The 14,223-nt window shown below is 36.8% G+C and overlaps 1 protein-coding gene across 1 annotated transcript in view; it reads left to right on the top strand.

The window, feature by feature from the left end:
* fws (Conserved oligomeric Golgi complex subunit 5 four way stop) overlaps nt 1-6,540 on the top strand; it is a 372,604-nt gene extending 366,064 nt beyond the window's left edge. Inside the window, exon 19 of the mRNA XM_090384621.1 lies at nt 6,432-6,540. Within this exon, the coding sequence (XP_090240747.1) occupies nt 6,432-6,540 (109 nt within the window). The remainder of the gene's footprint in view (nt 1-6,431) is intronic.
* Nucleotides 6,541-14,223: the final 7,683 nt, after the last annotated feature.

The following is a 14,223-nucleotide window of genomic DNA, read 5'->3' as shown; positions in this document are numbered from 1 at the left end:
TTATCATCTTACTAGAATTCTTCGGTGGCTAATTGATAAAGCAGACTGGGAGACGTATAAAAAATTAGCTAAACTAGACCCTGAAATTATACAAAAATCCCCAACAAGGGAAATTGAGTATGTCACAAAAACTATATTACATGCAGCAGGAAAAGCTATACCAAAATCCTCCTGAAAATTACCTGAACACCCAAAAATCTGGTGGAGTGACGAATGCTGTGCAGGGAAAAGATACCAAAATAAAGCTTGGAATACTTTTCGGCGCTATCCAACCACAGCTAATCTCATTCAGTTTAAACACGTTAGAGCAAGAGCGAGGTATGTTAGACACAGTAATAAAAAGGCCGCTTGGATTCGCTTCACTTCAACCATCAGTCAAGCAACTCCCACACATAAAATTTGGAAAACAAAAAGGAAAATGAGTGGTAAATATCAAACGATACCTCAGCCTATCATGGGATGGAGAGGGCAGAACATTGCTGACCCTACCCAAATTGCCAATATACTAGGAGAAACTTTTGCTAAAACATCAGCAACAGAAAGTTACATACCAGCCTTCAGAAGATTCAAAGCAAATTCAGAAAAACAAAAGTTAAAACTTTTCTTCAAAAGCAGAAGAACAATATAACTTACCATTCACTATCCACGAACTACATAGAGCCTTGTCAACATCTAGGCATAGCGCTGTAGGACCAGATAATATCCATTATTCGATGATACAGGAACTAAGGGCTGAATCACTGCAGTCACTTCTTGATCTGTTCAATAGGCTCTACCTGGAAGACACATTCCCTAAAAAATGGCACCACGCTACAGTCCTTGCCTTCCTTAAACCAGGAAAAGACCCGACAAACCCTACTAGCTATGGACCCATTGCCTTTGCAAAATTCTTGAAAAGATGGTGAACCATTGACTGATATGGTACCGTAAAAATTTCAATCTCTTACATTCTGCACAATTCGGCATTCGACAAAACAGATCAACACTAGATATACTAGAGAATTCCATTCGGAATGCATTCCTTAGATCGGAACACCAAGTAATGGTTTGCTTTTACATCAGCAAGGTCTATGATTCTACGTGGAAGTATGGAATACTCCGCGAATTACATCGCCATGGACTTCGGGGCCATCTCCCGATTTTCATACGCAACTTCCTAGATAAGTGAACTTTCCAGGTTCGATTTAAAACTTCGCTGTCCGAACTAATTTTTCAAGAAGAAGGAGTTCCCCAAGGCTCTGTACTCAGTGCTACACTCTTTATAATTAGATAGTATGAATCAGAGCTGTACTACTCAATATGTTCTACGTTGATAATACTATTAGTAAAATAATAAGAGGAGTTTACCTCAATATAGTACGTAGAACACTTCTGTATGATACCCTCCAGAAATTAAAACAAAAAAATCGACAACTTACCGGTACATTAGAGTAAAATATAAATAATTAAATAATCAATTTAACACAATTCAAATCAATTTAAAACAATTAAAAATCAAATTAATGCAATTAAAAGAATCTAACGAAAATATTCAAAACGATTTTCATTTCAGTTCAAACAATTAATCTTTTATTTTGTGTTAATTTGATTTTTAATTGTTTTAAATTGATTTGAATTGTGTTAAATTGATTATTTAATTATTTATATTTTACTCTAATGTACCGGTAAGTTGTCGATTTTTTCGTTTCTTCCGTTTTAATTTCTGGAGGGTATCATGCAGAAGTGTTCTACGTACTATATTGAGGTAAACTCCTCTTATTATTTTACTAATAACTCTTTATAATTGCGATAAACACCATTGCTGAACAACTTCCAAACACTATCAATAAGGCACTGTTCGTAGATGACCTTAGTATTTCTTGCCATGCAAAAAACATGAATACGACTGAGAGACAGTTACAAGGAGCAATAAATAAGATCAGTACATGGGCACAAACCAATGGTTTTCAGCTTTGTTCTCAAAAAACGTTGTGCATTCATTTTTGCCGACAACGTAAACTGCACCCACATCCGGAACTATAACTGAATGGACAACCAATAGCAGTTCAAACCAGCATACGATTCTTAGGAATCACCTTAGATCATAAACTTACCTTCCTGGAACATATTAAAAGACTAAGAACATCCTGCCAAGAAAAATTAAATATCATCCGGGTTCTCTCAGCAACAAAGTGGGGAGCTGATCGCCTTACCTTATTACGGCTATACAGATCTTTAATAAGATCAAAACTTGACTATGGGGCACCAATGTATAGCCCAGCAAGACCTAGTGTCCTTCGCTGGCTTGATCCTCTCCATCATAGCGACGCATTGCTCTAGTAGCATATCGCACGTCTCCAATACATAGTCTATACGCCGAAGCTCATGAACCCCCTCTCTCTATCAGAAGGCAACAATTTGTATTATGCTATGCAAATAACATTAGATCTATGCCTGAACACCCAAATTGGGAATTACTTTTCACCCACCAACACAGCAGGTTATACCATAACCACCTTACTGCTAACCGACCGTTAGGTATAAGAGCAAGGAGCTCCATGGAGCAAGGAGCAAATACTACTCCTTGCTCCATGGAGCATTACTCCACCTTTGTGTGTAAATGGGATAAATCTGCACTACATAAAGAAAATTTCTTGCAATTGTACTTTGCAATGGTGGAGCAGTTTCCAAACTTTGTTATAGTTCATACAGATGGACAAAGAATGACACCCACGTTGGAATCGCCTTAGTTTTTCCAAACATAACATTGGCCTACCAACTGCCACATGAGTTCAGTATATTTTCTGCCAAACTAATGGCAATCCAGGTTGCACTGAAGCATGTCGAGTCCTCCAATGTTGAAAACAGTTTAATTTTCTCTGATTCTCTAAGTGCACTTCAAGCCCTGGAAAACATCTTGAACATCACCCACCCAGTCGTAAAAGAAATAAACTCTTTATATACATTATCTGAGCTTGGAAGAACCATACACTTCTGTTGGATCCCAGGACATATGGGAATCCCAGGAAATGAATTAGCGGACAGTGCCGCAGAAGCGGCCGACTTACCACCCGATGTACAGTGGAGAGTTCCACATCAAGATTATAGATGAATAATACAGGAAAAATGCATGTACCAGTGGCAATCAACATGGCAAAACCAACTTGAAAATAAGCTTCGAAGTATCAAGCCAAATCTTGAGCAATGCCCTTCAAGCCTCAGTGCAATTTGACAACAGGAGGCAATACTAGCTCGTCTGTGAATAGGTCACACTAATATTACTCATGGTTATCTTTTAAGAGGGGAGATTCACCCCCCATTGTGATCACTGCCTTGGGGGTTGCCGCTGTGTTGCGCGAAGTTCAAGTGCAAGCTCCGGCATTAATGTGGGCAGCTGAGAGCTTGATGGGCCCCTCAATTTAAATCCTTCGAGGGCATCCATCCTGTACTTCAAGTTCTCATATAAGCCCATAACAATGCCGAGTTGGTGCCTGATCTCCTCGCACTCCTTACATCACGCACACACACAAAGACCCTTTCCCCTTGGCAATATCATGCCCCATTCCTGATTGCTCCACAAACATCAAGCAAGCAGTGCATTTCAACAGACTGTGATTCAGAGGACAACCGCTCCCCTCAGTTTCCCCTGAGCCACAGCACTTCCACTAGTTTGAGCCTTTTGCTTTGCTGTTCTAGTCTGAGTCATGATTTCTGTTTAAGTTCAATAAAATTCCAATGCAAAATATAACGAAGGATGCGGAAAGGTCAGGGAATGACCACCGCATATCCCGGAGCAATATGGCCTTAGTTGCTAATGCTCCTAAAAACTAAATAACAACAAACAAACAAGCAAAATATAACACTATATATATGTATTTCAGTATCGAATATTATTCCGAATTACGTTATATGACTTTCTTATCGCCTGTCAACTTATATATTAATTTATGATGTTACATTTGTAATAACTAGGTCGCTATATTTATTTAGTTAAAAAAGTGCAATTCAATTGACAATGAAATTTAATAAGATTAATAAATTTTAGTGATTAATTGATACTACTATACTCGCTATCTAGTTTTCCGTTAAAGCTTACGCTAGCACACATTGTATCTTATAACAATGGCGGCAAGTTATGAATGGTTAATCTACAGACATGAGGTATTATTTACTTTCCAAATCGCGCTATCTAAATTCAAAATAAACCACGGAGCTTGACTAGGTCTATAACTACTTACAGAAAATAATTTAATCTAACAATTAAATCAAAGTGGCTAAGTATAATTAAAAACTTTTCGTTCGGGGGAGCTGAAAAACCTGTTCAACCCGTGGATTTGATACTCTTACCGATACTAAGTAATAACCAACAAAATCTCTATCTAAATTCAAATTAAACTAAAGTATTGTTACTAGGAATATAAAGCAATTCTAAAAAATAAATTAATATGCCAATTTAAGCCACTGAAACGCAAAATTTCTCTATTTGCTGGAGCCCGTAAAAACTTCGCCAATTCTTGCTTATCAGTCTCCTATACAGACTACAAGCAAATAATACACCAAAAGATACACTCCCAATGGCAGAATTTATCGAATAGACAGACTACAAATAAATTACATCATTTAAAGCCTGTACTTGAACTTTGAAGTCTATTCTGTGCAGAAATCTTAAGGAAGAAGTTGTTCTTGCCTAGACCCCGTATAGGACACAGTCATCAAACACATTCATATTTGCTGAGGGCTGATGACCCTACTTTATGTGAGTCCTGTGACATAATTCTATTAGACACATTTTAATTGACTGTCCAATTTTTAGCAACACTTGTTTTACTGCTGTTAACCTGAGCCTTATACATTCAATCAGATTGAATGTATAAGGCTCAGGCCTTATACATTCTATATATGTATATATCTGACTGAGCCTTATACACTCAATCAGATTTTATCTGACAATGACAAAGTGTCAGCTGTTTTTAATTTTTTACATCTTTTTAATTTATTTACATATATATAAATTAGAAAGTACTTAACCTTTCTAATGAGTACTTATTCTTTTTTAAAGTTATCAGAATCTATTTTTACCATGTAATTGTGCATAATAGCCATTGTTGCTAATGCAGGAAAATCTTATACCAAACCAAAAACAGGTATTTCAATTTTAATGCAGAAGTTTGCTGATGATGCAAAATAGAGTGATTACTGACAGCAGTCAGGTTATGCTACTTCAACAAAATCTGGATAAACTAAGCAGATTGGCAAGAAACGGCAATTAAGATTTAATGTTGATAAATGCTCAGAGTATTGGATTTGGCTAGCAGTAATTCCAGAATAATATACATATTATTAGTTGGTAATTTAAAAGAGACCAGAGTAATTTTGTGCAAGACTGGTGGCTTGCACGAAGTACTCTCAGCTGCTAGGGCACCTTATGAGATTCTGTCAGCGATAATGCACAAACTTTTCCAGCAGAGGCAAAGAAGTGAATTTCCTATTGTGTAAGTAATGTTTTTGATTATTTATTTATTTTTTATATATATATATATATGTGAAAAACCCAAACAACCTATAGTACTTTCTACCATGCATGAGTTGGAGGTTGAGAAATGAAAGAATATTTGTTGACATTAGACTTGAACTTCTGTGATTGCGAAGTAATGTTAGTCCGCATCTTGAATATTGCATAGAGATTTGGAAACTTCATTTTAGGAAGGACATTGAGTTGTGAGAAAGGATGCAGAGAAGAGTCACAAGACTAGTTTGGGGCACAGAAGTCTGCTCTCCCAAAGTTGGATTATATAGATTATAGCATCTGAAAACTACACATATGAAATGGAATCTGGTGTCTGAAGTTGTGAATGGATTGAGTAATAGAGTTGTTGTAGATAGATGCGGAGAAGGGCAATGAGATTGGATGATGCACAGAAGTCTATTCCTTCCAAGGATGACTTGCATTCTGAAATTTATAGCATCTGAAACTGTACATAACAGGGAAGTCTGATTGAAGTGTTTAAGACTGTAAATGCATGTAAATGTAAATTTAGTAAACAGTACTGATGACATTGACATCCTTTTTTTTGGACAACACATGCATGTGAACATGAGTTTAAATTAAGAAAAGATATTTACATTATAGATGTGCAGAAATTTGACTTCAGCCAGAGAGAAACTGATTATTGGAATAAACTTCCTCCTATTGTTGTAGAAATGGGTAGTCTGAATAAATTTAAAGAAGGATTGAACAGATTATTAGAAAAATAATCTAGGCATGGGCCACAAAAAATCACCCACAAAATAGATGATTTTAATTTTTTATTACCCCTGCCTTGTAAACTTGCTTCCTTATATCATTTTGCCATTAATAATATTAAAATGGTAAACTTTAATTTCAGTATCCTCAAAGTCAATGCAATATATCAAATAGCTAAATTCTGTGTAAAAAAAAAAATTTCTTTCAGAGGTACCCTTGAATCTTATGTGAAGACTATAAAACAACAAGAAGAAAGAGAATTTTTCTCTGTTTATCCAGTGATGTTAGAAATTCTGCAAGCTGGTCTGAAAAATTAATCATTACTTTAGGTTAATTAATGAAATAAAGGTGTTTTATATTATTCAGAATGTGTAATTTTTAAATTGTTAAATTTTGAATAATGTAAATATAAAATTTGAAATAAACAAGAAAAAAATGAAAATTGCTTGCCTGAATTCATTAATTAATACTTTTAAAGAAGTCATATTTGGGCATCGTTTTAAGCTGCCTTATGTAACAAAATAAATAAATTGCTTCTGCAACTGAATGGAAGATGTCTGTTTCCATCCAAATATGAATAGCAAAATGAAATTATTTAATATTACTTTGTGGTTTATATCTAACATTCTGAGAAAGAAATTCTGGTTTTGCTTCCCAGCCTATAGCACATACACCACTGGTAGTTGTACAAGGTGTGATTTAAACATACAGGGACTGAACTAATATTTGAGAAATTATGATGCTTATGAGCAATTTGGATGGATCTCCTTTGAAGTAATCTCCTTGACAAAAATTACTAGAAGGAATGCATTTTTTATATATGTTTCTTTCTGTCTTACCTTCCTACATTATTCAGTATCATCAAAGTCAAAGCAACATATCAAATAATTAAATTCTGTTTAAGCAAAAAATTTCTTTCTTTCAAAGCACCCCTTGAATCTTTTGAAAACAGTAAAAACAACAAAAAGTCATTATTTATCCATAATCATTTCATATACTGATTTCATTGTTTCTTCAACTTCTGGAAACATTCTAATAGGCTTCTTTTGGAATTGCTAATAGTTGCAGTATTTTGTTCTGAATAAATAATTGCAAACCTGTCAAGGGAAACAAGCTTGGGAAACAAAATTTCATCGTCAATAATTTCTTCATGAGAAATTCTTGACAGTGCCCATACTAAGTTTGTATGGTCATTGTCGTGGTGCAAGCACCAATTTCCAAAGCCTGCTTTTTCAGCTATTTTCTCCAAAGAGTGCCACATGTTCGTAATGAACAAATACAGGTAATTCTCGACTTTACGAGTTAATTTGTTCCTAGCGCACGCTCGTAAAGCGAAAACTCACTTTATGAGCGCATATATAAGGTTAAAAAGAAGGGTTACATTATCAACAATGAAATTAGTTAGCCAATTAGTTTGTTTAAATGATTGATTTATCAAAAGAAATGAAAATGTAGCCTGTAAAATCAAGAAAATTATAATAATAGGGAAATTATTTTTGACTTACAAATGTTAAAGAATGTTTATTCTTCATCATCATCATCGACTAAATGCACACTCATTGATCACTCATTATTGGCTCGGCACTCGTTGGTTTGTTGCACAAGGAGTCTTCTTCAGAAATGCTTCAATAGGCGTTTGTTTTCAAGGTAATCTTCTCTTTTAATTATAAATTTCACGATTGCATGCATAAGCATTTTTTAAGGGCAAACACAAATTGCAACTAACACGATTCACGAGGTGTAACAAGTTTACGAAGCTTTAAAAAAAAAGGAATGAAGGGAAGATTTCAATAAAGAGGAAACACGTTTCACCATGATGTAAAAACCCACACAATTCCAGCTATCGGTATTTTCGCAGATTCAAGAAGATTGAGTTTACTACCCGTTTGTAATTGCTTGCACTAACAGAAAAGCCCAATAAACTAGAAAGTGCAAATTGTTTTTATTGTTTTATGGTCATGACCTCCAGAAATGTGCTTTTTAAAAATGTCACAAAGGGGTTCAAAATTGATTCTTATAACGGGACATAATTATTATAATGATGAAAGTGCGTTTAATGATTTGAATTGGTAACTAATACAATTTACACTATAAAAACGACTATTTAAAAAGTTATATAGCGAAAATGTCAACTTCCGAGATCTTGAAACGAATTACCAAAAAAAAAAAAAAAAACATTGTGTTATTGGGTTCACACTACAATATGATAGTATCTCTGGAACTGATAAATATTATGAAGTGGAGTACACTGTATTGTATAGCTATGCATGTGGTTTGGAATGCAGTATTTATGAACGTTTAACATTCATTTTTTTGCAATTAATGTTCATATTTTCGATTTTGTTGATACTTGATACTTGGGAGAAAAAACTCGTCAGCCTGGGAACTCATAAAGCGAGAACTGCCTATATATATTTTTTGACACCTAGAATATTGTTCATTATGAAACACATTCATAATGAACAGTTGCTGTAGGTGTCAAAAAAAAGTGTGATAAGTATGGTCTTCATGTTAAGATTGCCTTTTTCTTTTTAGGCAGTCACTTTCTTCAGGGAGCTGGGTGGTCATTGCTTGATGCCCTTTTCTATGTGCTTATATAGTTCTTTTAAGAAGAAAAGTAGAAAATGAAGATAAAGTTGACATTCCCATGTTTTTTTGGATTTGTGGGGCTTTTTAACTTTTTATTAATATGGCTGGGCTTTATTCTTCTCCACTACACTAAAGTTGAAGAATTTCAATGGCCATCACAGCATCGCAGTTGTTGGTGCTTAGTAATGGAATAGTTGGTACAGTTTTATCTGAACTAGCATTAGCATTAGTAGAGGCGTTTGATGCAAGAAAGCAAGCTTATGCAGCATCAGCCAAAAAAAAAAAAAAAAAAAACCTCCACTTCACTCCTCTGTTCGTTCGAAATACCTGTCCAGCTGAGCCTTAAACTTATTTAGGCTATCAACTTCCACGACAAGGGATGGAAGTCTGTTCCACCAACCAACCATCCACTGGCTAAAGGTAAATTTCCGCACGTCTATCCTACATCTGTCTTTCCTCAATTTGAATTTATGCCCTCTCAGGTGATTATTCTGAGCAAGAGGAAGAATCCCATCAGCATTGAGCATGCTGAAACCATTCAAGGCTTTATACACCTCTATCAGATCACCTCGCTGGTGCCTAGACTCCAGACACTACTTTGCCTCTGGGGCTGCTCTGAAGACGGAGCTTTCCTTTCAGGAAACTAGGCCTTTTGTTTTCAATTTATTGTACTCATATACCTATGACTGTCATCATTAATGATGGAAATAAAAATATGCTCATCGGCAGCACATTGATGAAGATTGTGGCATGCAAGAACTCACTCCTCACTTTCATTATCAGATGCCAGGCACAAATTTGGCTGAAAAGTATTGCATTCCTAAATCTTGTGTAAAATTGGTTGAAATGTTCTGTAAGAAATGGCCCTGAGTGCCAAGTGATTGTGACCGAGCGATTTTTCCCTGCTATCACTGCAATTTCCCAAAAACAAATTATAGTTATCTTATGCTCTTATTGTTAATAAATCTATTTATTTAATCAGTTCTTGTTAAAAAGTACTCATACAGAGTAAGGAAGGAAAGCCACCTTTCTTTATTTTCGTAGTTTATTATTAACACCTAGTACTTTCACCTAGTACAGTCACACTAGGCACTGCTCCGGCCTCCCCATGCTGGGGCCAGAAACTTTGGCATAAAAGTTCATCTGCCAGGGGCTTAAAGGAGCAGTATTGACTATACCAACACTGACTCCTGCTGGACCAATATCCCATCACATTCTACGGAGCAGGAAGATCACAACTCTTCCTATGCTAAAAGACAAAAGATGGATACAGACCAGAATATCTGGCCTCAATTTCTTATAATCCATTCATTGACTGATAACTCAGTCAGCAAGCTCTCTCCTTTTCTGATCCAGAAATGTTTAGAGAATGCTACTGGCTCACCGAAAATGGTTTGCTGACTAAATTAGGTGACTTGCTTGTCAAAGCACTCTGATAAATTGCTTAATTTGAAAGCACTTGGAGGAACTCCCATAGAAGTGTCACCTCATGCCACCTTAAACTACTCAAAAGGAGTTAAAACTGAATGGGATCTTCTAAATGTAACTGATGAAAATAAACAGGAACTGTCTGACCAAAACTTAATTCAGGCCAAGAGAATCTTAATTAAAAGGGATGGCTCATTACTTCCATCTAGAAACATAATACTAACATTTAATCTGCCAAATCCACCAACTTCTGTAAAGGCCGGATATTTGAACTGTCATATCCGACCGTATATACCAAACCCTATCAGATGCTTCAAATGTCAGAAATTTGAGCATTTACAGGCAGTACATTGAGGGGCGCAGTATGTGCTTCATGTGGGTCTGAAGATCATGTCCATACTGAATGTTCTGCACAATCTTTAGTGTCCAAACTCTAAGGGCAACCACTCCGCTTATTCCAAAGTCTGTGAAATGTAGAAAAGAAAAAAACAATTCAAAAGTAGAAAACTGAGCATAAAGTTACCTGTCTTGAAGAAAAGAAAGAGGTATCACCAATTACAGTAACACTCTCATATCCAACAACACAATTGGATATCTGTTATTACCACTGCAGTTTAAACCAAAGTTAGTTCCTGCCAACAACTCTATATCTGATTGGGCTCACTCAGTCTTAACCCCATCACTAAAGCCATTCTCAATGTCAACTTCCAATCAAGCCATCAACACACCAGTTACAATTCCAACCACAAATGCTAAAGTTAAGGTAAAGGTAAACTGCAGCCATTATCAACCCACTGCAGGATGGAAGCCTCCTCAACAATTCCCTCAATGTTGAGGGAAATGGACCATAATCTGCCACGCTGGTCCAGTGCGGGTTGCAAGATCGGCCATATTTAGCAGTCAGGGGCTTGAACCCCCATCTATTCAAGGAGTGTGTACTACTGCACTCCCGCTCCTGAACCCTCTGTCCATGATCACTTGGATACATATCAAAAAGAAGTCTTTTTGGAACCAGTCTTAGAAATATATGCTGAGGAAGAGATGGATGCTCGTCCATATATCCCCAAAAAAGAGAAAAGGCCTGAACGAAATAATGAGACCACCATTCGCAAAAAGACAGATAAAAATACGAAACAAGTGTAATGCATACAATAATACAATGGAATTTCGAGGTTTCTGCATTAACATCGATGACATTCGTGACTTGATTGACAAATATCATCAGATAGGTGTCTGCCTTCAAGAAACAAACCTAACTCCACAAGTAAACTTAGCAGTATGTACTTAGCAGTGAACCATTACTGTACCTACCTACAAAGCCATGTGGAGCACATGGCAGAGTGGCTGTTTTAATTGACTCCAGAACCCCAGGTAAACGCCTGCAACTGCAAACATCTTTGGAAGCAGTTGCAGTACGAGTCTCAATCTAGTTTATGTTCTCACTGGTCTCACTTTATCTTCCTCCAAATCAAGACTGTGCATACATACATTGGTGTTCAAAGAAAGTGCATCACCTAGGAATTTCACATTTCTAACCCTTTTTCGCGATGGTATGTTTCATTAATGACTAGCATCACAAATAGAAATATAAACAAAAGATATTTATTAATAGTTCAAGCAAAGCTAAGTAATATTTGACAGGTGCTTTCAAAATATTCCAAAAATGAGCATTTGCAACCGTAATACAACAGTTTTGGTAAACACAATTATGGCTGAAATGTTATCAGAAGCCTTCAGTTTGCTTCAGTTTATCATTTTAAATGGAAAACAAAATGAAAAGTTCACCATGTGCAAACTAATATTTAGTTGAACCGCCCTGGCCCTGATCACAGCAGCACACCATCGAGGCATTGACAAGATCAATTTCTGAAGATAATCAACTCATAGTTTGCGGTTCCAAACACAAATTATGGCTTCCTGAAGTTTAGCATTTGCATTAGTAGAGGCATTTGATGCAAGAAAGCAAGCTTATGCAGCATTAGCCCCAAAAAAAAAAAAAACACTTCCACTTCACCCCTCTGTTCATTCGAAATACCTGTCCAGCTGAGCCTTAAACTCATTTAGGCTATCAACTTCCACGACAAGGGATGGAAGTCTGTTCCACCAACCAAGCATCCGCTGGCTAAAGGCAAATTTCCGCACGTCTATCCTACATCTGTCTTTCCTCAATTTGAATCTATGCCCTCTCAGGTGATTATTCTGAGCAAGAGGAAGAATCCTATCAGCATAGCATGCACAAACCATTCAAGGCTTTATACATCTCTGTCAGATCACCTAACTGGTGCCTAGTCTCCAGACACTGTAATTTGCAAAACTTAAGACTTTCAAAGAACACCCCTTTGTTCCATTCACTAATCTTGTTGCCCTTCTCTGTAATCGTTACAGCAGCTCTACATCCTTCTTGAAATGAGACCTCCAGACCTGTATACAGTACTCTAGGTGTGGCCTGACCATTGCCTTATACAAGGGAATAATCACCTCCTTATCCCTGCTAGAAAAATTCCTATATATTATTGACAATACACCATGAGCTACTCTTGCAGCCCGTCTGCACTGCTCAGAGAACTTCATATCTGCCTGAACAACCACCCCCAGGTCCCTTTCATTCTCTACCACTGTCAGTGTAGTACGACAGAGTTGATACGTTGCTCTGGGGTTGCTGTTTCCCATATGTAGTACTTTACATTTGTCAATGTTAAACTTCATTTACCACCTCTCAGCCAATCTGCTCAACCTATCCAGATCCTGTTGCAGTAGCATAGTGTCAGTAGTGTCCTTGACAACCCTGCCAACCTTTGTATCGTCTGCAAACTTGGACATTAAGCTTGATATACCATCATCAATATCATTTATAAATACAGAAAACAATAATGGACCCAACACTGAACCCTGAGGGACTCCACTGATAACATTAGTCCACGATGAGCAGTGTCCATTGATTACCACTCTCTGTCTTCTCCCCCTCAACCACCCCTTTATCCATAGCAGCAATTTGCCTCCAATGCCACACTACTCCAATTTGTGCAGCAGTCTTCCATGTTCAACAGTATCAAAAGCCTTTCTAAGGTCCAAGTATATAATATCAAAGTTATTCTCTGCATCCAGTTCTTTTGTGACTGCATCATAGTATCCAATCAAATTGCTCAGGAAAGACTTCCCCTTAAGAAAACCATGCTGTGTCCGATCTATAACTGAAGTCTTGTCTAGATGATCCTGCAGTGCTTCTTTAACCAGTGCCTCCATTAATTTTCCTGTAACAGAAATTAAACTCACAGGTCTGTAATTACTTGTGTCAGTCTTTGATCCTCCTTTGTGAATTGGGGTCACATTTGCACATCTCCAGTCTGTGGGTGCTTCCCCTGAGTCCAAGGAAGCTCTCATAATTATGGCTAAGGGTTTGCTTACTTCCTTTGCTGCCTCCTTTAATATAACTGGATAGATCTCATCCACCCCAGGTGCCTTTCTTGTGTTTATCTTCAAAAATTTCTGCTGCACTTTACTCTCAGTTATTACAAGATTCTCTAGCTTACTGCCAGAGTTGAATACACCTCTGGCATTCCCCTCACTGAATAACTCCTCATGTGTGAATGTCGATGCAAAATATTCATTTAGTCTGTTAGCGACCTGAGCAGGACCATCAACAGTTGACCCATTGATATCAAGTGGACCAATCTGATTCATCCCCTTCCTTCTAGAGTTTACATAAGTAAGAACTCTTTGCTGTTTTTCTTTGCATCCCTTGCCAAAGATTTCTCGTTTTCCTTTGTAACTTTTTTACAGATCAACTTGTATCTATCATAGACTTCTGTGTCACGTGTTAATTTGTATGTATCCCGTGCATTTTTCTTCTCTGCCATATGTCTCATTAGTTCATCTGACATCCATTTAGGCCTAAACCTTGAACAATATTTCTGAGTTGGTATGTAAAGCCTAGTAGCTTCCAAGATAAGTTCTTTGAATGCTTCCCATTTTGAATTTGCTGT

Source organism: Mastigoproctus giganteus, chromosome 11, assembly GCF_048544385.1.
Source record: "Mastigoproctus giganteus isolate SK-2022 chromosome 11, ASM4854438v1, whole genome shotgun sequence".
Lineage (NCBI taxonomy): Eukaryota > Metazoa > Arthropoda > Arachnida > Uropygi > Thelyphonidae > Mastigoproctus > Mastigoproctus giganteus.
Note: the sequence above shows the minus strand (reverse complement) of the source record. Positions and strands in the feature narration are given on the sequence as shown.